The following is a 26,285-nucleotide window of genomic DNA, read 5'->3' as shown; positions in this document are numbered from 1 at the left end:
AACCAACAACCTTTAGTTTAAGAGTCAGGTACGCTAACCACACGCCCACGAGGCCATACTAAGCTAATGTAGTTTCAAATGTTTTATATATATATATATATATATATATATATATATATATATATATATATATATATATATATATATATATATAAACTTTTTTCACGGTAGGGGTATAATATTAACACGATTTTATAACAAATACGCATCCCAAATACACCAAACTTATTTATAATGTGTTACAATATTTTTTAAAACATTGTGCAAAAGATCCCGGGTGTAATTTGAATTATTATGTGTAACTGTAAAACACCATTGTTGGTTCAAAACGTATTTGAAGTTTCAACATTACTTTTAAATAACCGTACCGATTGTGCTGAAAATCGGTGGACGATTGTTAAATTACATAATATTAATAATTCAAACTATGAAAATATGATTGAAAAGTCAAATCGATGGTTGTTCCAATCGAGTGGAAGAGAGATGCCACGCATGCGTACAATGAGCATGAAGAGAGATGCCACGCATGCGTACAATGAGCGAACAGGAACATCCGTAGTGGGACATCCGTAGTGGGACACTTTTTCATGCGTGCAGCCGGCGTTCATCGATTTATTAGACATTGTCATGTCAAAAAAAAATACCTACCGCCTAGTTTTGAACCACTGCCCTTCAGCATATTGACCGCGCAGTATAACCACTGCTCTAAGCCTGACAGATGGTTACGAGGAAAATGTGTATTATATTTGATTTAATACCAAAATGTTTTTTTTTTTTTTTTTTTTTTAAACCTTCGAATTTACTCTTTACTATGACTATTTTAGTTTACCAAAATAAATTCCATGGTAATTTCACCATCATAAAGTTTCATTTGGCACACCAATACGTTTGGTATGTCCCCTAATGTGGGTTTATGTTCATACACGTGGGTCCGCCATCTTCCTGTGAAAATGTCGTTATATAGTGCGCGCTGTAACGAAACATTGTTACAGATGAACTTTTTGCATTGGTTTTGTGAATCGATATATATTTAGTTTTCAGTGCCATGTTTGTTTGATATATTGAAGTATGTGCTATGGTATTGGAATTGGGATATTGTATGTACATTACTCTATGCTTAGGAAGGAGTTTTAAAAATGAATGGAAGAATTGATATCCTCGAAAAGGAAATAATTAAAAAGAAATACGAAGGCCGTGTTTTTCCTTTTGAAATGATAATCGTATAAGATTATATTTTATGAGTGAAGAAATTAACTAAATACAATCGAGTCTGTCGACTAATACTGAGTACTCGTCGGAATTTCAGAAGTCCAAAGGTATGAATTTCGTTCTCTACCATTGACAACAGTTGGCCGGGATTTATAATTAAAACATTATAATATAAACTATATCGTGGTGTGCATTAATATTGGAACCCAATTTTAATATTGACAATAACTTTTGTGTTTTTAAATGATGTGCCCAACCTAACTTCCAGTCATTTAACAAACATTTGAGCTGACACAAATGGTTTATTTGTTCATAATTTTGCATACTTAATTATAATTTTCCATATACTATCACAGATTCAAGCTAACCATATTGTTCGAGCTTTATTTATTGTGTAGAATCTGTATTCCAGTATTGAGGATTAGCCTATAAGAAATTTTTTATTTTTATTTTGTAATTATAACACAGAATATTATACATGCACACACACTCACAGAGAAAATTTTTATTCACAATGAAACTCCTAACGTTAGTATTAGAGAAAATGGAGCCCAGTACGTGGGGCACGAATGTACGACGAGTGCTTTGTTTAGTTATTTAGTATTTTTTTTAGTTTGTTATTGAAAATATTGGGCATCTTACTACCTACTCCATACACCATGTCTAGAGGTAGTGCGTCAGTTTACAGTCTCCGTAATAGAACTGAGACTACCTACAATGAGTCAAACGAAGTTGAGGTTATTAACTCAGGTAGTGACACGCTAACAGCTTCGTCCGAGGACATGGGTTCACAGGAAAGGGTAGTTAAAGTGGACAGTCCGGTTACATCGCTTACCAAAGAATGTGAATGTCTGGAGCGGCCGTTGGTCCCTGCTCAGATGCCTACAAGGTGTGACACCTCCAGAACCTCAGTGTTACCAGCTGCAGCTGCTGTAATTGAACAGATTCAGGAACCTTTTAATGTAGCTTTGGATAGGATATCAGCGGATGCAGTAGTAACAGAACCTATACAAACAGCTGTGATCTGGGAAGTACATTGTACACTCGGACATGTTGGCGGACGCAAATTATATGATGCCATCAGCCGACAGTTATACTGGCCCAACATGCCCCGGAGTATTACTCAAGTTTCATCATCTTGTGACCTTTGCCAAAAGACCAAGCATGCTCCTGAAAATCTGCATGGAGAACTGCAAGCCCTAATACCCGAGAGACCACTGCAGATTGTTTCCTTGGATTTATTTGGGCCTCTGCCAAGGTCAAAAGGAGGGGTAAAACATATTTTCGTCGTTCATGACGTATTTTCTAAATACACTAGACTGTATTCTATTGTCAACACAACAGCTAAAACATTGTTTGAAAAATTAAAATTATTTTCTGAAGAAATTGGTAAGCCAACGGTCGTTTTGTCTGACCGAGCTACACAATTCATTAGCGAAATTTGGCAACAGGGTGTGCGCAAATTAGGTGCTGTTCCAACCACTATTTCTGTACGGCATCCTCAGAGCAATCCTGTTGAACGTCAAATGAGAACCCTCGGGACATTGCTACGTACATATTGCCACCAGTCCCAACAGTCATGGCGTGATAAGCTTCCCTATGTGGAATGTATTTTGAATCATACTGTGCACGGATCAACTGGACAAACGCCTTATGAAACCCTCTGTCTAGATCGGTCTTTGACGATCAACCCTGCATATTTACCCAAAAATGACATACCACCAACAGAAGACAATCTACCCAGTGGAGAAGAAGTTCGTAAACTAGTACATGCTAAGCTGGTATCAGAAGCTGCAGTCAGACGTCGGCGAAAACCAGCATCCAAGCATCGGAGCTTCTGCATAGGAGATCTAGTATTGCGGAAAACCGCACTCATAAGCAAGAGTTGGGAGTTCGTAACTAAGAAGCTATTCCTACTCTACACAGGTCCCTATGTTGTCACGGAAGTCGTGAACTCGAATTGCTAAACATTAAAGGATTTGAAGACTAATCAAGTCATAGGCAGATACAACCTAACACAACTGCGAGAGTACAAAACGCCCATCACTCAAGTATAATGTCGACATGGAGTCAAGAAGCTTTCTAACGAAAGGCTAAAATAGTCAAGCAGTCAGCTTATAAAATGAAATTTTATTTAATTCTTAGTCTGGCATTTAGAGACGTATTGTTTACACATTGTGTGTAGTGAGGTGATAATCCAGTTTGCAGTATACCGAGGAGTCGCACTAATGTGAGCTTGGCATCGTGTATGTCGACTGAAGTTGTATATCAGTCGATCGTCCTGCGAAGAGGTGAAGAGATATGCCACCCTCGCAGGGATATAGATACTGCAGTGTCTATGGACATTTAGCCGAAGAGCTATTGCTGCAGGTGGGCAGTCAAACATAGTGTTTGACGTATTATGTCAAGGTCATACGGTGGAACTATTCGGAAGCAACCTGAGAGAAACCTACTGTTTTAAGGAATTTTTAGTAATTGGCATTAATTGCATACACGAAAACCAGCTGATTTGCTTAGTTTTAGTCATAGTTAACAATGGTATTCGGCATACTCCATGTGTTGACTTAAATGTTGTGACTTGAACTAAAATGCCTATGGTGTTACTGTATGTAGTAGTATGTACATGACAGCATTGAGAGTTTATAGTTATTCAAACAAATACAAAGCACATGCATATATTAGTAGTCAGTTATATTATATATGATGAATCCCATGTATGTTTAGAACACATTACTACTTTGAAATAATAATATTTTTCTCAATTTGATTTAAACATATACACCTTCTATTATATCCAGGAGATAACCGAACATGAGTATGGGATACTCCAAAAGTATCCAAATTAGGAAAGTACACCCACCATTGTGTACAATTCCCTAACCAAGATTAATTAATGATAGTTAATATGACACATATTGTACATAAGGAAATGACTAATCATGACTAAAACAAAATTGTAAATCCTAAAAAATTTATCTATTGTGTTATTGAGATATTATAAAGTTTAACACGTGTTTTAATGTTCAAACAGTTATTGTTAGCGAAGGTTAGCATTACAATTATTACTTAAGTTAGTATTGAATATTGTCGTAATTTATGAAAATTTAAATGTAATTTGAAACTAGCTAAGTTTTGGGTTATTTAAGTAGTTCAATTAAACCTGCTGTGTCAGCAACAGCAAAAACAGAAGTGAGGGTAGGTGATTAACTTACATTTGCAAGCATGTAAGTGGCACATAATTAAGCTTAGTGAAGTGAGATTATGCTGGGACACCTATACTTCGAGTGCGAAAGCTAAATGTGTAACAATGATAATGTACCTAAAGGGAAAAACTGGACTTGAAGCATCCACGTCGTGTATGATGTGACAGTATCACGTCACCACATCAGCAATTGCAGCAGGTCGTAGTCACGACCACTGCTACTGCCGCGGACCGCAAGACGCTGTCCGAGTGCTGGAGCGGCACCATGGAAGTGGGATGTCTTCCGTCTCGCAGCCAGTATGCCTTTCTTCCTGGATGCTGTTCGGGAACCTCATCGCTAAGGCACCCTTCTAATGGAGTCATGTTGCAGTAACAGGAGTGCCGGGGTGAGATGCATTAACTTTCTCCCAATCGCTCAAAAACTGTTATATCAAAGTCTGCATCAGCCGCCACCAACAAGGATTCTCCTCTGGTGATCCTCTGTCTGCTGAAACGTTGGGGAAAATCGCCATCCAGACGATGTCAAACTGCTCCCTTAAAACCATCCTATTGTTCTCATTAAATCAGTGGTCAAGTCTTGCGAGATTTGTTATATATATAGTCAAAAACTTTGATTAAAAACCTATGTTGTGCAAGTTGCGATGTTTGTAACTGTTGTGTAAAAGAAAAACTCAGACACGTGATACAATATAACAGCGACTTTTTTATATACACAACAGGGAGCGGCAATCTGTAACGAAACATTGTTACAGATGAACTTTTTGCATTGGTTTTGTGAATCGATATATATTTAGTTTTCAGTGCCATGTTTGTTTGATATATTGAAGTATGTGCTATGGTATTGGAATTGGGATATTGTATGTACATTACTCTATGCTTAGGAAGGAGTTTTAAAAATGAATGGAAGAATTGATATCCTCGAAAAGGAAATAATTAAAAAGAAATACGAAGGCCGTGTTTTTCCTTTTGAAATGATAATCGTATAAGATTATATTTTATGAGTGAAGAAATTAACTAAATACAATCGAGTCTGTCGACTAATACTGAGTACTCGTCGGAATTTCAGAAGTCCAAAGGTATGAATTTCGTTCTCTACCATTGACAACAGTTGGCCGGGATTTATAATTAAAACATTATAATATAAACTATATCGTGGTGTGCATTAATATTGGAACCCAATTTTAATATTGACAATAACTTTTGTGTTTTTAAATGATGTGCCCAACCTAACTTCCAGTCATTTAACAAACATTTGAGCTGACACAAATGGTTTATTTGTTCATAATTTTGCATACTTAATTATAATTTTCCATATACTATCACAGATTCAAGCTAACCATATTGTTCGAGCTTTATTTATTGTGTAGAATCTGTATTCCAGTATTGAGGATTAGCCTATAAGAATTTTTTTTATTTTTATTTTGTAATTATAACACAGAATATTATACATGCACACACACTCACAGAGAAAATTTTTATTCACAATGAAACTCCTAACGTTAGTATTAGAGCGCGCATCTTAAAATTTCACTCTCATCCTTTTTTCATAACGCGCCTTGCTCACTGCGCCTTGTTAGCCGCCCAGTTTGACTCACGGCGCAATCCATTGCCGGCCAGGACCTCGTGTTAGACATCGGGACTTCATTCATCAGTGTCTAGGACCTGAGTGTCTCGCACCTGCCCGCAGAGTAGAAGGCATTCCCTTCTGGGAATATCCACCCTAGCTGATCCGGCTGTTTCCCCCAACCCTACCAAGGAATTTGCACTAAGTCAAAGACGAGCCAATGGCCAATTAACTTAGAATGCTGCAAAAGAAAAGAAGATTATTGTCGGGTGACAGTGTGATGCACTTACAATATAATAAGTAATTTGTAATTTGGTATTGTCCCGTGATGCATTGTATACTGTTCTGTCTATGCACCTTACACTTAACAATTTATCAAAATTTCTGCCTACTGGGTGTATTGGATTGGTGCACAGGCACCTGGCTTTGGGGGGGGGGGGGGGGGTGTCTTCCTTCCCCTGCCTCTGTATGAGAATGGTATGTGACTTCTTGTAACGGTTCGTTACATACAAAAATAAACATATGTTCAACGCCGATTGTAATTTTTGTTGTTTTATTTTTTTCACTAGAATGCACAGACGAATCCAAACACTTCCAACGTTTCACTCACTCGTTCAACACTTACATCTGCCCGTCAAAAAATGCTCGCAGCTTGCGCAATGAGAATTAACGAAAATAGCGTCCTTCAGTAATATTTTACTGTAAGTACAAGAAGACAGTGCGGCCTCGAAACAGGCCGCACCCAGCGAAACCGAATTTCGCCCCGAGCCAAACGCCGACGAAGGTGATTACAATTTCTAATTTGTTACTGTCCGAATGAAAATAAAAAAAAAAAATTAGGTTAACTTAATACTCGTCCTGGCTCTGACCACCAACGTTAAATTATCTCTTCACAAATTCTACATAATTTGGCGAGAAGCCACCGAACGCGACCTACTGGTGCAGCAATTGGCAGACGACTGGTGAAATCCTGCCACTGTCTCCTCCACGCAGGGAGGAGAAATCACATGACCTCACCGACCAATCACACGCACGCTTCTTTCACACTTACAGATACAAGCCAATAGGAAAACAGAACACACACTGAAAACAGTTTTCTCTCCATAGAGCCAGGGACTTTACATTCTCCTTCTCTCTCCCACACCGTGAGACAGCAGTTATCACACATTTCCCACGACCAGTGGGGAATCCCAGCTTTCGTCTCTCTCTTACTGGGGAATCACTGTTTCGTTCTCACTCACACTTACAGGCCTCTCATGCCTCTCTTTTTAACCATCACACCAGACACAGTCCCGTGTTCTAGAATCATTCCACACGTTAATTAAAATTAAGAACAGCAATCCCAACACAAATTACTTGACAAAATTCAACTTATTTAGAAAAACCTGAAAAAGTAGGCCCAAACAGGCAAAAATCTAGTAAAACGGCTCATTTGTGAATAATTACATAAAAAATTGTCTAATAAAATACAAAATACCTTCTTAAAACACATAGCAAGTGAAAAATATCAACCCTAAAATATATAACAAACGGTAAAATATAATTATAAAGACTTTTTAAGAAATGTTTACATGCATAAAAATAGTTTAAAAGAAAAATATTGAGCTAGGAGGGCAGGGATCTTGCAACGTTACAATCTTTACTCACGGACGTCTGGGTACTGTGGAGGCTGCTGGGCGGCTGGTCCTTCTGGGAGATGGAGCAGGCTGGGCTGAAAAGAGCTGTTGAGGCTTCCACATGGGTTCCCTTTTTCCCCTAAAGTATATGCACGTAATCTCTGTATATCAGTTTATTTGCGAAGGATACAGAAGCGGGGGTGACCTGGCCTAGAACTGGTAGACTCTCCCTACTCTACGGCCTCTAAGTAGGCAGGTCCTGGACTTAAAGCCCGCCCCACACGATGCCCATTTCCTTAGCAGTTTTCATGTTATTTTTATGCTAGCGCGCCTGCTCCCGTGTGGGTAACTTTCCAGCACCCTTCCAAGGGGTCTGGCTATGGGTATAAAAGTTTTCATACCCAAAGTCTTAGCCAAAACCGTAATAGAACGTGTCCTATTTTTCTGCTACGAAATCTGTTGTTGAATTACCCATGATCCTCCTCAACCAATCATAGCTGCGTATATTGGTCACGTGTCCTTCCGGGTTTTCAAAATAAAGTAACTATCAACATGGCGGCCAAGTGGTGTGTGGAACATGTGGAATGTTTGATTGAAAATTATGAGAAATACCCTTGTCTCTACAACGTGAAAAGCCCCATATATCATAATAAACACGCAAGAAATGAAGCGCTGGCAGCTATAGCAAGTGCTGTGTCAGAGTTGAGGCCTGGGACTTCTGTCGACGAAGTGAAGAATAAGTTTGCAAAACTGCGATCTCACTTCGTCGCTGAATTCAGCAAGAAGAAAACCTCAGAGAAGAGTGGGACCGGTACTGATGAGGTAAGTTACATATATTTAAGTGTAGTTGTAACTAAATTATTATGTAGGTCTACATTATGGAGATTAGGATTCGCACTATCCGTATTTATTCAGAGACTCATTTGCAGTTGTATCAAATACAGTGTTAGAGTAAAAGCGTGATGAATAATTTTGAATATATTGTTTTTTAAATTTCTTTAAAAGCCCGCTGTGAGCAGGTTTTCACACTTGTTAAAAATGTTATTAAATAAAATAAAATTGTTGTGAGTTAGTTATAATGAAGTAACAAATTTAAAATTGCAAGTAGGCTAGAGTGGCATTAGTGAAATAATTTAAATAAAAATTCTAAAAATTTTTTTGTTACTTGATATATTACCAATGGTTTACTATTACCAATAGTTGGGGCAGGTTACTGATTTGTGCTGCAAAAGGACAAACACTCAGTGACAAGCATCCCTCCTACATTCCTGTTTTATCCCAAACTGAATTACACTACTAGCCAACATACACTCCAATACATTCCATTCTCTGCTCACAAAAAAATAATTCTTTCCTCTTTGCTCTTTTTTATGACTTTCCTAGAGTTCACCCTTGTACTTCTAGAAATTTCCATTACAAATATTGTGCTATTGTGAAAAAGGTTGGTTGGGTTGGGTTTTGTATCAAAAACTAACGTTGCAGCTTTTTCGTAAATAAAATAATTAATTTCTGTAAATGGTTTTATCGAACACTTTTTACCCTGAAAACAGCATTTCTCAATTTCTTCTGGTTTCTGAGAAATTCCTATTTATAGGTTACATTTCAAAGCCGTGCAGGGTAAACATCCTGTATTGCGTATCCAGGTGTATCCAGATAAACCTTTGTTCCTGATGGCATGATTCTGTACTCCTGATCCTGTGGTAAGTACACGATGCTTATTTTTTTAAGCTGACGCGTTTCATGTAACAGCGCGAAACTTGATGTAAAAAATAAATTACGTTAGGTTTTATACTAGTATCGTGTGAAACGCATCAGAGCTAAGCGCCTCCCCACTGCTAAAAAAAATAAGCTTCATGTACCACAGGATCAGCTGTACATGATCATGCCATCAGGAACACAGGGTTAACGTGGACACGCTATACGAAACTTTTACCCATGCGGCTGCTGCCATTGCGGTGGTGTTTATTAATAGTTATCGCCAGGAGTTTTTAAGATTCTTAATTGTTTTTGTTAAAAAAATTAATTTGGTTGGTGCGAGATACTATCTGCTCTGTAAACAAAAATTTAATACATCAGACATCTTATAATCTGTAACATTCAAAACTTTGCAGATGCAGGATCACTGAAAATGCTGGGCTTATAGGTAGAATGCCTGAAATTACCAAATGCTTAGTTGTAGAGCAAATGCATCTGTAATACGGTGTTTGGCAGCAAATATTGATTAAGCACAAACATAAGGTTAAACTTTTAAACAGTAATTCAGGCACAAAATCAATTTTGATTGTATATTTTAAAAGTTATTTTCAGTTTGGTTAAAAATTATAGGTTTTTAGCTTAAGCTTGCATGCCTCAAATCTGTGCATTCCTCAATAGTGCCAGGCCTAGGGGCATTCTGGACCGTTGCTTGCCAGGCTGTCAGAAAGTTACTGTATTATTTTTAACATTAGGTTGTATGGGTTTTGAATGATTTGGTTTATTCATGTTCTGACCAATTTAAACATAGGCTACTTGTTAAAGTAGGTACCTATTGATAATGAGAATGACTATTTTAGAGCAAAATATCTTAATGGTATTTCAGAATATTAATAATTTTTGGCGTATGGTGATTCTGAAGTAATGGATTAAATAATATCAATGAAAATAAAAAAAAATATATATAAATGGGTAAATCAAGATATATTATTTAAAGAATGAAATAACTGTAGTAAATCTGATAAAATTACTATTAACATTTAGGTTTACCTTAGGAATAGGCCTATTCTGGCCACTATGTAAATACATATGTTTGTGTGTGTGTGTGGGGGGGGGGGGGGGACCTAGCCAAATTGAAAAAAAATTATCAGTAAAAGTAAACCTTTACAAAAATATAACAGCACACAATCTACCCTTAAGGATAAATGCTCATTTGTAAAATTGTATATATTTCGCTATGCATTAACACAAAACTCACCTTTTCCCCTGAGACATTTTGCATGAATCATGCTCACATTAAAATTTATAGGGAAATATTGGCAGTATCATAAACTTAGATTAACCACTCAATTGTTTACTATAGGTCTATATGAAATATAATTAACCCTATCACTGATATGGTGAACTGCCATTAGGTCTATATGCATGATTACACATCCAGCATGTACAAAAAAAATTGTAAACATAAGAGGTTATTTGGACAGTGTTATGTAAAAATGGTTCAACCCACAAACATTTTCAACTGAGTAAATTGAGCTCAAAGTTGAACACACAATAACCGCTATTGTGGCAGTGCGTTGAATGTTTGGTCTCAAGATGGCATAGTAGCAAGGAATGTCGGTTAAAAAAAATTAGCTCAATTAAAAGTGTCATTTTACGTACAGAATTATTTCAATAACTTTTTTTCCTTTTGTTGGTTAACTCATTTTTGCATAACACCATCCATTTAACACAGGAGATTATTTAAGTGTGGGAAAATAACAGTGTATATTGTATATGTTAAAAATATCTTAGTTGGTGTAATTTATTTTGAAATATCTACTGTTGTCGACAACTTTGCTTTGTTTGGGGATGGGTTGCCCCTTCATTACCTCAATGCCCTGGTGCATTTACATGTCTGCTCAATCGATTATTACTTATATCTGTTAATCATTTGCTTGGTTTAATTACATTGGATCAGCTAAATTAAAAATGCATAGGTCATACACATTGTTATTGGAAGGAAAAGGTCAGACTTCACTGTAGCAGAATTATTTATTTGTAAATGTTGGTTTTATTATACTTGATTGCAAAACAGTAAACCCTTTTTTTATTTTTTTGCAGATTTATGAACCAAATTTTTGGTATTATAAGAAACTCTTTTTTCTTATAAACCACATTGTTCCGAGGAAGGGTGTGGAAACAAAGTTAAAAGTTGCACCTGCATCGAGGGTGTGGGAGCCTTTAGTGGTTTATGTAAGTATGATTCTCAAATTGGTTGCTGTTAGATTGTGACCTATTTACCCATTTGCAAATAAACATTTTTTGCAGATGGAAAATAAATAATTTAATTTTCAGGCACACACCAAATGGTTACTTAGTAATTTTTTTGTAATTGTTATATACATGCCAACTTTTAGAAGTGCCAAGTAACATTAAAGCAAATTTTAATTTTAGCATTATTCATACATGTAAAAGTTAGCATAAAGGGTAATGTACAGGTGGGGACATTATTACATTCCCTTAATTTACTTTTTAAGTGTAACTGAATATTATAGTGACCAATTTTTTTCTTCAAAACATTTTTATTATATAACAGCTGATATAAACTTACTTAAGGTAAAACACCAATATGATTCAAGTCTACCCTGAACCAAATCCTGTGTTTTTAAATAAGTAATTTTTCAATAAAATTCTCTGCCTACTTTTTTTCTAAGCATATAAACTGTACCACATTGACCACAAGCCTACAACAGAGGAATTAAATTTGATAGACTTGATAAAATGAAAATTGATAGACAAAGCACAGGCAATTTTGAAAAGTAATGTGGTGTTATTTGCCTTACAATAAAACACAATCTCAACAAGGATCTTATTTGGCACAATGGTTAGAATGAGGCTTATAGAAACACTTCTTTCTTCTGCACAGCTATCTAATTTGGGGCCAGTTGTTGGTTAGTGAGAGTGCATTAATGTAACAATTATTATGGGTGCCATCATCTGACCCAGCTAGGGCGTGAAGTGGCTCAAGTGGGGTAAAATGAGACATGCACTTTATAGTAGTTCCTTGTGCAAATTATATGGTCTGCACTGAGCATCGGTCATGCTAGATGTTATGTGGTATTAAATTGTGCCTTAAAGCCACACAATTATTACAGTTATCATCGCCATGGTATTTCACTGGTATTAATAATATTTGTTAACTAAATGGGTTGTATAATATTTGTTGTGTATATATATATAAAACTGTATAACTAATTTAGTATGTATTTTTAAAAAAACTGACCCAAATTCAGTATATATTAATGATTACCTCTACGTAATTACTTGTAATCATCATGAAAGGAAGTTTTGACTAACTTCATACCACAAATTGATAATTAAAATTAACCTTGGGTTAAAATAAGGTGACACAAACATGACACATCAACCTGAAATGTAGTAAATAATGCATCAGTGAAATAAATACTACTATGTTATTACCAAAATCTGTTGTACCAAATAAGTTTTGTAATGTGAACAAACACATTGAGTGAATAGTCACAGTGGATTTTAGTGATGCACCCATTATCTTTTGCCGTTTGCGATTACATGCAGACTACTAGATACAATGAAGAGATTCATTTGCTGGCTTATGTACTAGTTTCACATATTGAATTTGTAATTCATCTGCATTAAATTTTGTAGAATGAAACATTCCACATTCCAAGGACAACCCTGATTCATTTCTTAGTTACTTTAAAAGAACATGGTAATTTGTGTGTTTGCCCTATGTTGTATTAATTCTGGGACCAAAATATTTTGTAAAATTTTATTATTTCGATATTTGTTCTTTGGTTTATAAAGGATGAAGATCAGTCGCTTTCAGAAGCACCCAATGAAAGCCAGGATTCAACGACATCAAACCAGGCTATTTCACTGTCATGTCAGTCTCGGGCACATATAGCCGAGGGACAGCCCGGGCCCTCTGCAGAGCTGTGCAAGACCATGGAACAGCCCCCCGTCACAGGACATACAGGGACTTCAGCCTCATTAGACAGTGTTGCGTGTACACCAAAATCGCATAAAAAACAAAAAATTTCTACACCTTCTGAGGATGGGTACACGGCAGTCCTCAACAGTGTTGTCGACGAACTCAAAAAGGAACCACCACGCCTCACGGTAAATGAGCGCTTTGGCCAGTGGTTAGGTTGTGCGTTAGACAGCATAAAAGATCGGGGTGTCTGCATGGCAGCCAAACATGACATAATGAGAATAATTATGGGAGCTGAATTGGATGACTCCCATACATCTAATTTGCTCAAATGATGTTACATCAAGCTTATGTGTTTTTCTTTGTATTTGCGTACCTTTTTTCTGTAAATTTGTAAATTGTAAAATAAAAATGTTACTTATTAACTTGTAAAATAAAAATTATACTTTTTTCTTATAGTAGTTACGAATTTTAAGAGACAGGTTTCAAATTTTTAGTTCCTGCATGCGTATGTGTGCAAGATTGTATGTAAATAGTGTTATTCATACTAAATACAAAAAAAAAATTATATTTCATTTGGGTAATTTACCTACTTAACTGAATAATAATCATTACTGGGCATAAATTGAGGTGATCATTCATATAAAAAAGCAATGGTTTTATTTTGTAACATAAAAAGCCAAATACTTAATATATGTAGGTTTTTGTTTATGTTTTAGATACTATCAATCATATTCACACCACTACATATTTGTGCTCGTAGAAAATTTTCTGTTTGGAGAACATTAAACTATCTCTGTTTATATAATGAAAGTATTTTCTGTTTTGGTATTGAATTTTCCAGCCCATTGTTTGGCTTTTATATTTCCCTCAATATATGATCCAAGAATACAACCACTGGGGTCAAATTGTTTAATGTATTAAATTATTTATATTTATCCTTCTGCAATCAATAATCCTGTTAAACAGCTAACAAAATAATAAGTATGGATACTACAATTATTTATATTTTCAAATAAGTGTTAAAATATTATATGCTCTCAGTTACAAAACATATTGTTATTAACAAAATAAAAGCTGGATACTTAATCCTGCAACATTTAATGCCTGGCAGATAAATTTAATATATAAAAATCAACGCTTGTTTGTTAGTGTTTTATGTGCTACCATCTCTTTAATCCGATTGCAATAAACATGTGTCAACAGAATGCTTGCATTTGTTGAAGGTTATAGGGACAGTACAAATATTACATATCATAGGATTTCATATAATGTATTCATTATTGACAAGAAAATAAATATTTTATCATTCCTAGTTAAACTAGATAATGCTTCCAAATTCTAAACATTTACATAATTAATTCTTCTTTGGCAGCAACATGCCAGGTACCACCTAGTTTAAACAAACCAAGTTTGAATAACAAGATTTAATTACTCATTTTATGTATCCAGAATTTTTAATTTTGCATGCAAATGTTAGACAAAATTTGGTTTGTGCATAGGTGATTTAAATACCAAGTTTGTGCTTCGTTATACATTACTGATGTGTAATCGGTCCAAATATTAATGTGTAACTAATGGAAGCGTTATTACTAGGGACACCTATATTTCGCGAATACATTCCATGTTAAGGTATTTTATAAATCACTGTAGCTTTTTCTTATATTTTATTGGTTGTGGTCGGTGAAAGGTGTCGTCCCGCCCTTGACGGAGCCAATGGAAATGTGAGTACCGTAGTGCTGGACGGTCACTATTCGCCAATACTCTAAGAAAAAGCTACAGTGCTTTGTGAAATACCTTGACACGAATTGTATTCGCGAAATACGGGTGTCCCTAGTTATTACCAAGATACTAAAATGTCATTCCATAGAGTTGAAAGTAATAAAATACATATATGTTGTAATTAATTTGTGTTTATTCATAAGAAAACTTACAAACACGATACACATTAAATATTAGCAAGCACTCGATAACTACATACATGCAATACAATATTAGGTCATACCTTTTACTTAACCTCTTAACGTAAGTTCACATTAAAATGCAAAAGTGGTAATGCCACAATATATACAACAACCAGCAACAATAACAACAATCAAGTTGATAATTTTTACATAAAATAATGTTTTATTGAGGAACTATGAATAACTCATACAGTAGAACTTAGTATTAAAAACAATTTAGTCATTCTGATGGGAAATAATTAGCAAATACGTATACAGAACACTAAATAAAAAACCAGTCTTGCAAAGTATGTTAATTCTATAATTAAAAAACATTTTACAAATAAGCAATACAGTAACATAAAAACTTAAAGCACAGCACTATCAAGATACACACGTGTCAACAATACATTAAAATGAAATACTCCGAATAAACACAAATTAACTTATAAAGAAATGTTTTGATGGAACATAACTAGTGTTAGGTTATGCACATGCATTCTTAGAGTACATCAATCCCAGAATTGAAATGTACTCAAAATGAGTCCACATATACATGAAATTTCCTCAAATAGAAGTGATTGTGACAATAAAGGTTATCATATTGACCCATCCCTATCTTGCATACAGAGCCAATATTCCTACATGTAGAAAATATGATTGAAAACAACACATCGATGAAAACCCATAAAGTATTATTAAATAAATGATGAAAGAAGATATAGTTGAAAGGTTTTTTGATTAAAATATAAGATTGTTTTCAAGAAGTCCACTACAGCAAACAATTATATAGTTGAAAGATTTTTTGGATGAATATATTTGATTGTTTTCAAGAAGTCCACTACAGCAAACAATTACTAACTTTCTCTCTGAAATAATTGCCAAGAAGCTGTCCATAAAATTGTATAATTTTGTAGGCCTACTGACTTGCATTTATTATAGAAATCTCAATGTACACATTCACAAATTATTTTCTGAATCAAGAAACACTGCATAAAATTTATTTTCACCTCAATTCATACACAAACACATAACAAGTTATGGTAAAGTAAGCATAAACAATACTACACTAAAAACCGAGTATTTTCAAGTGATAACAATTCTAAATTCTAACAAGTAAGCAGAAACAATAACTAACAAACGAGTATTTTTAAGTGATAAGAATCTTTAATTCTAACTAAAATTGCACATGAATTTGTAAATATTTTTGTAAATATTTATGTGTTAGTAGTACTTTTTACTACATGAAATGAAGTTGTTGATTTCACAACATACTATAGGTATTTCCGCAGTTGTTTTCATGTAAGTCAAGTCATAAAATTCATTTTTAATTATTACTAGTATTTATATACATACATAACCTCCATGTCCATCAACTAATGAAAAGATATGAATATAACGAAAACACTTCATTCGTTTTCATAACAAAAGACCGTTCCCTCTTTGTGATTGGCCTTCTACCAGGTACGTCAACACAAAATTAAACGTTGCCACACTTCCATAAAGACATTTCGAAACACCGACAATGTTGATTCCGGTAGTTACAATAGCAGTTTCAAGAATTGACATTTAGTTATCTACCGGGCTGAAACTTGAGGATCATTCCGCTACCGGAATTATTCCGGCAGCGTCGAGAATAGGGCCCACGGTCCGGCAACTTGATTATTTAAAAATACACTTTGAATACTCTCATTTACTTAAAAAAATAAATTTAAAAAAGAATTGGGGAGCATTTACAAGTACATCATCAAAACCATCAACTGGCAAAACGTTTTGCGAAACACATATTGTAACTATGTTCTTCAATATGAATATAAAAGTATTCACCACTACTAAAAACATCTCAATCCCTCCTAAATGAATTACTGTTTTAAACACCAGGGGTATATTACTATGTCATTCTGATTGAATAAAATTCCCACCGTCTACGAAACCTACAGAAATTTGAACGTGGCCAATTACAAAAACTTCCATGAAACCGGCCAATGCTCTGCTAATTCTACCTCAGAATAATCCATAACAGCTGGTATGGAAGACCTTGCAAGGAAACTTCCATCGTGGAATACAGGCTTAACTACCTCCTGACAATGAACATTGCGGACATAGTGTAACTTTCTGTGTGGCCAAATCTTTAATAGTTTGTCTCTTGCTACACTCAAAACACCAAATGCAAGAAATTGTAACAGAATGGTAATTTACTTGGAGAGGGACACATCAAAAAATTTGCGACTACAGCCACCAGGGGTTTGTTTCATGAATTTCCATCACGCTGAATGTAAACGTATTGTATGAAATGAATAAATATTCTATTTCAAAATAAAAAAATTATATTGCGATATTTTTATCAGTGAATTCGAAGAACGTATTAATTACTTGACGGTCGATTGGCCACTGCAGAAAAATTGAGAAAACTAAAAATATTTCGCAATTCCCGTCACTTCTCGCAAGTTAGAGGCTTACTCTAATGCAATTCTCGCATCTCATCCGAGGCTCATTTTGCCCCACTGGCTCATTGCTCTCTGCCATTGTTTTGCCTCATCCGATACCTACTACACCTCTGCATTTTTAAGTGCTTTATCATGAATTATTTTGTTTTCTTTCTATCCACCAACATAACCTATTTTAGCTTAGGCAATTTGCCATTAATGCCTCCAAAATTAAAAATAACTTCATAGTTATTCCACTCAACTAGCATCACTCAGTGTTCACTCTAAAAATAAAAAATAATAAACCATGATAATCAGTCTGTTTCTTTCGGTGTTAATTAGGTAATCGTCCCACAATAAAAATTTAAGTGTCACGAACCTAACCTAAACGACCTTTGCTTCAATTTTGCAGTATTTTAAATGTTAAGTTAACCCTGCCAACCTCTCCACACTATTATACATTATTTATAATGTAGCGAATCTGAACAAACCTACCAGTCACAAGATTTTACAGTATTACAGATTTTGCTTACTTAACCTAACCTACCATACGAAAGTAAAATTACCGGTAAAATACTTAAAAGATCACAAAGCTGTTACAGAATGATTAGAAATTATGTGAAGAAGTAAATAAATAACATTATTGTATTTATTTATTTTTATTCACTTATTTATTTTGGATGTGCCTCTCTCTTTGACAGTTAAGAATAGAATTCCTACCACTGATTTAGCCTTACCTTAGAATCCTGCCATGGAACAGATCCAACACCACTGAAATATTCACTGAATTCATTTCGAACAGCTGCTGCCCCTCTGCTGTGGTGATTTCCACCCTGTTGGCTAAGGCCTTGCAGTACTGGCAGGAAATCGTCAATTTCAGCAGTGTCTTCCGCAACACATGACTTAAGGTAATGCACATTCTTTCGCAACAGAATGAAGTTATGCAAAATACAGCATACTGCTGTCAACAACTCCACTTTCTTAACTGGTAACTGAAGTGTTGACAGCAATATTCTGAATTTATTCGACATCATACCAAATGCATTTTCAACCACACGACGTCCTCTGCACAATCTGTAGTTAAAAATGCGTTTGGCCTGACAAAGATTTTTGTCTGGGTAGGGCTTCATTATATTTTGTGTAAGTGGAAATGCATCGTCAGCAACTATTACAAATGGCATAGGCAAGTCTCTTCCAGGCAGTGGACGGCTTTTGGGCAAATTGAGAGTCCCACCAAGTAATGCTTCAGAAAGGTCACTCTCACGAAAGACTCCAGCATCATTCATGCGGCCGTTGACTCCTACATTTACATACAAAAATTTGTATTCTGCATCAACAAGCGCCAACAGTACAATGCTGTCATGCCCTTTGTAATTCCTGAAGAAAGAGCCCATGTTTCGAGGCGGTCTGAAGTTGATGTGTTTTCCATCAAGGGCACCAATGCAGTGAGGCAGTTGCCACATGCTGTGATAACCATTAGAAACCACTTCCCATTCAGCGGGAGTATCTGGCGCCTAGATAAAACAAAAAGAATTAGGACAGTTAACAAATACATTAATTAGGAGCATTATCTAGTGGAAAACACAAAACAGTATAAAAAATTCCCGAAAAGTAGTTAACACAAAATGTAAAAAAAAAACTATAATCAAGGCTTTTACTGCAAACCGAATTACTCATACATTATACATCCTGTTACTGATAGAGTTTGTTTGTGGGTTTGAAATAACCTACTCATAAGCATACTACAATTACTGGATCTGTTAACCTACACACATATATACGAAGTAAAAGTATTACAAAATGAGTCAGCTATCTATTTCCAACAATGTAGCATCGTCAATTTTGATTGCATAGCTTGTCAATTTCAATGGTTACAAGTATGAGGATATATATAATGGCAAGAAAAAATTGTGAAACTAAGGAATTACAACTACAATTCCTATTGCATGTCGGATTAAGTCGTGCGTATTACATTGGCGCTTCCTGCCTCCATACTACTAAAAATAATCCCTGTCAAGGGTTTTCGCTTGGGCTTAGATGCACTGTAGGAATTCACGTATATTTTTTTATTATTTACGGTACAGTGAGTTTCAATACCCATGTCAAAAATATTCATGTTCTTACATATGTAAAACCACAGGATCGGCAGCACATTTAAAGCACAACATGGCGATGGCCGATTCAATGCATAGGCTAGCTAGGTTGAATTACAAACAGCAATATCTCGGAAACCAGTTGGAATTTTTGAAACGGCCCTTTAAGAGTAAATAGGGTTATTTTTTTAGGTATGAAAAAAGGGGTTTTATGAATACTATTATTTTACTTATGGAAAAGCCGTGACACAAGAAAATTACCCTATACTTATATTAGAGTTTTCAAAGTTATCTTTCTTTTTTATTTTAACATAGTAATCTGTAGACCTAAAATTTTCTTTTTATCCTGGAATGATGCAACTGTCTACTTAGATTACAACTCGTATGTTCTTATTTTCAGTTATGAAATATTGGGATTATATAGTATGTATTACAAAAAGTTTAGGTTAATGGATTTTTTGGTTTACAAAGAATGTGGTATTGCTGAAATGGCTGGGAATTTAGAATTTTTTTATTATAATCAATAGATTACATTATGATAGGTTATACCAACAATTTTCGGGACAGGTGGAGATAAGAAGCTAAGACACTGAATTTTAGTAATTGTTTAAAAAGCTTGAAATCTAGTAAAATCTCTGTTCATTTACAAGCTTTAACAATAGGGTGCATGTTTGGTTAGGCTATTTGCAGTAAAATTTGCTACTACAAGCCGATGTGTATGGTTGTTTAGGTTAGGTACATTTAAAGTACTGTAAAATGGTTCACCAGATTGTCTGTATTTTTAATACAGCTAACATAACCTACTGATCACGAAATGTTAAAGTATTTTTATTTTTGGTAAAAGTTCTGTATTGCGTATCCAAGTTAACCCTGTGATTCTGATACAATAATCCTGATGGCATGATCCTGTACACCTGATCCTATGGTTAGCAGTGGGGAGGCACAACACCGAAGCATTTAGCGCGATGGCACGATACCTGATTAATTTCTGTTATATGTAAAATAGTTTTTACATCATCAAGTTCCGCACTGTCGCGGGAAACACGTCGGCGCTGCGCACCTCCCTACTGCTGAAAAAAATAAGCATCATGTACCACAGGATCGTGTTCAGGATCATGCCATCAGGATCACAGCGTTAACTTGCATACGCAATACTGAACTTTAACCTTTGGTAATCTTAGCTCATCTGGATACAACAAGGGGCTTCTATTCCACAATAGACCATTTTAAAGTTATTCCCAACATTTGAGAAACCATCATTAGTAAAGAAAAAGTTAGCAGCACTAACTTTGATGCATTCATCCCTCATTGTGTCATAAATTGCCTGCAATGTTTCTGGTATGATGACACCAAGTGTGCTTGCCGCAATTCTTGTCGAGTACTGCAAGTCTTTGTATGTGCATCCTGTTGCCAAATACCGAAGGGTGACAGCCAGCCTGAACAAATACAATTGATTAAAATAGCAAGATATTCATTTCACCTAAACCACTTGTATTTGAAATAAATAATTCAAGAATTTTACCTGTCACGGGGCTTGATGGCTTCCCTCATTACTGTATTCTGCTTCTGAATGATGGGACACACTCGTCCCAACAATTCGTCAAAAAGAGCCCCATCCATTCGCACAAAGTTTCTAAAACTCTCGGTGTCATATAGCCTATGAAACATTAACAAATCAGTAGATTTTGTGAAGGCCATCAGACACAAACATTTTGAACATCAAAAGGGAATAATAAATCTTTAAAGTAGTTACGTACCTATATTATTAACACAATTTAAACTAACCTCAATTCATTCCGGAGTAAAGACAACATGCCGTGGCCATTTCCTTCATCTCGTTTCTGGAGCCAAGGTTTTGTCCACCATTGTCGTGCCCTACGTTTAATTTTACATCGTGACTTTTCTCTCGCAAGTGTTGATGTCAATGCTACGACAGCGCATAATTTTCTTCTCCGTATGCATGAACTTTCACTGTCATCCATATTGTCTGTTTACACTAACAAAAGACTGTTCTCTGCGCACTATTCAGTTTGTTTACTTATTTCTGCTACCAGTTTGGTGATCGTGTGGATATGATTGTAATATTTCTGCTTCCACTTTTGCTTTACAAACTTCTATACCCACTGTTATACCCATGGGTATGAAAAAAGATAGCAGAAATTGGGCATCGTGTGGGGCGGGCTTAACTGTCGTTCCACTACAACATCTACCATGCGACTCGTACAGGCGTGGGTCAGACACTCGGGGCGAGCGGCACTCTTGTCGTCTGGCGCGACCAGCAGAGTAACTCCAGTGGCTGGAGGGAGAGAGAGGGGGGATATATATATATATATATATATATATATATATATATATATAATCAGCACGCTGAGCTAGGTTCAGCTCCTGGTGGTGCCTCTCAGGCAACTACTGACCTTCTGGAAATTTTTTTTTTTTTTTTTTTTTTCCTAACCTAAATTCAAAACTTTGTTTGAGGGGGGTCTGGGTGAGGGAGAGACTCTAAGTTTGTCTTAGGCCGAAGCCTATACGCTCTACTCATGCGGGATTTAAGCCATGCAGGAAGGGTAACATGCATCATTTGCTAGGAGGGTATTGACCAGCCGTCGCAGCACTTATTGCCATGACTAACTCCCGTCAGTTCTTAACTCTAGACTAAAAACTAGATAAGTTGAGCCCAGGTAAAACCTGCATAGACACAAGAATACCCTGAGCACTTACATGCGGGATGCAAAATTTCATGCACTAATTACAAGCAGGTTGGTTACAGGAAACAGAGGAATATATCAGGAAGAAGAGTTGGACAGAGTAGAAATTGTCTACCATGTAGTGGGAGGGGGGGGGGGGTGCTTTGACTAAATGTCAGCATTGGGTTGGGGGGGGGCGGCGCTTTTTTTTCGGGGCTACTTTGTGTCGTTCCCTGTGTAACGTAGCAAGACCCCTGCCCTCCTAGCTAAATATTTTTCTTTTATACTATTTTTATGCATGTAAACCTTTCTTAAAAAGTCTTGCTAAGAATATTTTTACAGTTTTTATGTATTTGGTTTGATATTTGCATTTGCTGTATGTTTTAAGAATGTACTTTGTATTTGAACGGACATTTTAAATCATTACTATTTTTTATGTAATTGTTCACAAATAAGTCATTGTACTGGATTTTTGCCTGTTTTGGCCTACTTTTTCAGGTTTTTCTAAATAAGTTATTTTGTCAAGTAATCTGTATTATCATTGCTGTTACCTAATGTTCTAGAACAATGGACTTGGTGTGGGATGTATTAGAAAGAGGCAGGTATATGAGACCTATGAGTGCGAGTGACATAGAAACGGTGATTCCCCACCAAGAGAGAGACAGAAACGATATCTCGTCACTGCGTGGGAACTGGAGGAGAACTACTCTCCCACAATGTTGGAGAGAGAAGGCGAAAATGAATCCCCTGTTTCTATGTGTGGAAATGGTTTTCAGTGTATATGTTCTGTGTTCTGATTGTCTTGTAATTGTTAGTGTAAATGAAGAGAGTATATGATTGGTCGGTGAGGTCATGTGACTGCCCTTCCTGCGTGGAGGAACCAGTGCCATGATTTCACCAGTTGTCTGTCGATCGCTGCACCAGGAGGGCGCGTTCGGTGGCTTCTCACAAAATATGTAATAATTGAGAAGGATAAATTTAAAGTTGGTGGTCAGAGCCATGCCGAGTTTTGAGTTAAACTAACATTTTTAATTTTATTCTGCCATTTAATTAGAAATTTTCACCATCTTCATCTGCATTTTGGCTTGTGGCGACTGTGTTTCGCCAGGTGCGGCCAGGTTTGGGGCCTCACTAGTTGTGTACTTCAAGTACCTAGTTACTGAAGGACTTAATCTACTTTTTTTTTTCTGCTTAATTTTCATCGCCCGAGCAAAAAGCAATTATCGACAATTGGATGTACGAGTTGAATGAGTGAGAAAAATTTTGAACATGATTGGATATGTCTGTGCATTCTATTTTTAAAAATAAAACAAAAACTACAATTGGCACTTAGTAACATTTTTTTTATTTTGTTATATAATGAACCGTTATACCTGCCAGGCTGTCAGCCAGCATCTACTAAATAAGAAGGTGAAAGGTGTTAGTGTACGCCTGTAAATTAATTTATATAAATAAACATTACAATTAAATATTTTAAATTTTTTTGTTAATAAATATTTTTGTTAATAATCGCGAGCTGAGGCGTCTGGTCTTACTCCAGAGAAAATAAAGCGTCAGGTCACCTGTCACCAGTAAGCGCTGTCGGCACTTTGCGAAATTGTCCCGTCTGCCATTGCTCGATAACCTCAGCTTCTGTGCTTCAGAAGCTACCCGTTATTTAATTAATATGTTTGTCGCAAGCTGGTGCGACGGGTCCTTTATCGCAGACTTTCTGGGTTAAGGGCTGGCCCTTTTACACCCTTTCTGAGGGCTTGGGAGTGACGTTGGAAAGAGAGGGGATTCCGGGAATCACGGGCTTCTTCCGGAAACCCCAGCTGACTGTAGTGCCTTGCGCACTCGGCTGGCCTTCAGTGAGAGGGGTAGGCGGGAGGTAGCGGCTGCCGGGGAGGATCGGCCAGCTTTGCTGGCGCTCTGCGTGGTTGCCCCAGGCAACCAGCGACGTGGGAATGGTTGCCCTGGCAACGGGCGATGCGACTGCAGCCAGGCGGCGCTGGCTATCTCGGCCGTCTGCCATGGCCTGCGCACTAGGAAGAGAGGGGCTGACAGAACACCACATGTCAGTATAAGCACAGAACAATAAAAATAGGTAGGCAAGTATTTACAAGATAAAAAAAAATATAAATATTCCCCAGTCTAATTATAATTAGTTCATATATTTTGGTAATAATTTCATGCAAAATAAACTGCATTCATTAATTTCAATTAGGGATGTGCGGGTACCCGATATTTTCGGGTACGATTCAAATCCACAATTACCCGAACCCGGAATCGTTGTTCTCACATGGATTCGAACAGTATTACGGATATTCACAAATGTTATAAATTGATTTAATACAGCTCATAAATACTAGCAGTGAAAAATCAAATTAGCCTACTATTACGTAAGTATTTATAATATGATTTATCAAAGAAAATTAATTTCCCTGTAATTATTTATGCAATGGATACGTAATTTCCTTATTCAGCAAGCGTCACTGTTGAGCACGTAGGTATATTTCAGTTTGTTTCACATGGCAGATTTTGTCATACAACCATTTATTTTAATATAAAACTTGCAGTACACTTTTGTAAATGATTTTTTTTTTTTTTGCCGAAACTCAAAATATTTTCTGCAACTGCGATTGATATGCTCATCGATGAGATTTCATTCCGACGCCGCATTCGTTCAAATTCAATGTAACCTCCATACTGGTCTTTGTATTTGAGTCTTGAATTGTAATTTACAATATTTCATGATGAAACAGTTTTCAGATATTGGTTTTAAAAAAAAATTAGTTCCGAATGTCATGATGGTGCATGTGCGCTGCCAGTGACGTCAAAACGAAAACATCATAGTTGGCGTAGATTTGTTTGGAATTTTTTTGCTAAAACTTCAGATTTTAAGTAAAAGTGTAAAACATGTTCACATGAGCTTAAATGCACCTCTGGTAGCACTTCAAGCATGAAGAAACATTTAATGCTGCACAAGAAAGAGTATTCTGAAACTTCTGAAAACTAATTGAATTAGATAGACCAAGTAGGGAATATTTGAAACGTGCTTCATGTTTTGAATTGCATCGTTTAGAGGGTTTATTATTAATTAAGTTAATATAATTATAAACATTTCAATCTCAGTGTAAGAAATAATTGCCAGTACTTACAGTTAGAAAAAAGAGAACACACATTTTTAATTATTCTGTGCTTAATATTCGGAATCTGATTAATATCTCAAATATTGCCAGGGATTCGAATCGGATTCGAACCGAACTGAAAATCAAGGATTCACACATCCCTAATTTTAATATACTAAAAGATTATGTTTTTGTGATTTTGAGTCAAGTTTTTGTTAAAAAAAATGATGTATATTTTGTGATTTTAGTTGCATTACGGTGCTTTACAATGTATTAATGCTTGTCCCTAGCAATGACCTGTTGTAAGGAACTATGCGAGCATTTGCTTGGAGTGGTTTCAGGTAACCATGGAAAACCAAATGGGGATTAAAATCCACTTCCTGTGGGATGCAGTTCCACTATCGTATCATTGTGGCATTTGGTATTCTGCATGCATTTCTTATGACTAAAGTGTTGATAGTTGTGGGTTTGTGTTTACATGTCAGGCAGTGCATAGTGTGATGCAGCAGGCTGCAGACGTGTGTGCGGGAAAAGTTCCAGAAACTACAGGTCTAGAGGATGATGGGAAACCAGATTTCTGCGTGTCTGTCTCGTGAGTATAGAGTTCTGTGTGGGGTCATAAACGCTTGTCCTCGCAGGCTGAATTGACTGAACAGAGTTGTAGGGGAGTGTATTTTTATTCATTTTGGCACCAGCAACTTGAATTTTTATAATTTCAATGGTAATCTTATTGGTAGGGCCGTATATAATAACTTGTTGACAGTTAAACATTGTTTCTTTCATCCGGAACCAAC

The 26,285-nt window shown here is 36.1% G+C and overlaps 3 protein-coding genes across 3 annotated transcripts in view; 2 read left to right on the top strand and 1 right to left on the bottom strand.

Moving 5' to 3' along the window:
• LOC134531164 (vacuolar protein sorting-associated protein 54) overlaps positions 1-26,285 on the top strand; it is a 183,988-nt gene that overhangs the window by 81,095 nt on the left and 76,608 nt on the right. Inside the window, exon 13 of the mRNA XM_063366788.1 lies at positions 25,977-26,083. Coding sequence (XP_063222858.1) covers positions 25,977-26,083 — 107 coding nt within the window. The remainder of the gene's footprint in view (positions 1-25,976; positions 26,084-26,285) is intronic.
• LOC134531168 (uncharacterized) lies at positions 4,761-14,556 on the top strand. The gene is made up of 3 exons (XM_063366793.1): positions 4,761-8,413; positions 11,387-11,518; positions 13,109-14,556. The coding sequence occupies exons 1-3, from the start codon at positions 8,144-8,146 to the stop codon at positions 13,568-13,570; spliced, it is 864 nt and encodes a 287-aa protein (XP_063222863.1). The 5' UTR covers positions 4,761-8,143; the 3' UTR covers positions 13,571-14,556.
• Positions 17,766-21,850, bottom strand: LOC134531165 (uncharacterized). Its single transcript, XM_063366789.1, has 4 exons — positions 21,483-21,850; positions 21,220-21,354; positions 20,986-21,133; positions 17,766-19,118 (listed from the first exon to the last, which is right to left on the bottom strand). Exons 1-4 carry the CDS (start codon positions 21,677-21,679, stop codon positions 18,321-18,323), a joined length of 1,278 nt encoding a protein of 425 aa, XP_063222859.1. The 5' UTR covers positions 21,680-21,850; the 3' UTR covers positions 17,766-18,320.

The sequence above is a fragment of the Bacillus rossius genome, chromosome 3 (assembly GCF_032445375.1).
Source record: "Bacillus rossius redtenbacheri isolate Brsri chromosome 3, Brsri_v3, whole genome shotgun sequence".
NCBI lineage: Eukaryota > Metazoa > Arthropoda > Insecta > Phasmatodea > Bacillidae > Bacillus > Bacillus rossius.
The sequence above is the reverse complement of the archived record's forward strand: the minus strand, read 5'-3'. Positions and strand labels throughout refer to the sequence as shown.

What these genes read in the sequence shown, in the direction of transcription:
- LOC134531168 (XM_063366793.1), top strand. Translation starts at nt 8,144, where the DNA reads ATGGCGGCCAAGTGGTGTGTGGAACATGTGGAATGTTTGATTGAAAAT. An exon ending in GTGGGACCGGTACTGATGAG is followed by an intron (nt 8,414 to 11,386) that starts GTAAGTTACATA and finishes ATTTTTTTGCAG; the next exon opens with ATTTATGAACCAAATTTTTG. An exon ending in GGGAGCCTTTAGTGGTTTAT is followed by an intron (nt 11,519 to 13,108) that starts GTAAGTATGATT and finishes TGGTTTATAAAG; the next exon opens with GATGAAGATCAGTCGCTTTC.
- LOC134531165 (XM_063366789.1), bottom strand. Translation starts at nt 21,679, where the DNA reads ATGGATGACAGTGAAAGTTCATGCATACGGAGAAGAAAATTATGCGCT. An exon ending in TTACTCCGGAATGAATTGAG is followed by an intron (nt 21,355 to 21,482) that starts GTTAGTTTAAAT and finishes AATGTTTCATAG; the next exon opens with GCTATATGACACCGAGAGTT. An exon ending in GCCATCAAGCCCCGTGACAG is followed by an intron (nt 21,134 to 21,219) that starts GTAAAATTCTTG and finishes GTATTTGTTCAG; the next exon opens with GCTGGCTGTCACCCTTCGGT.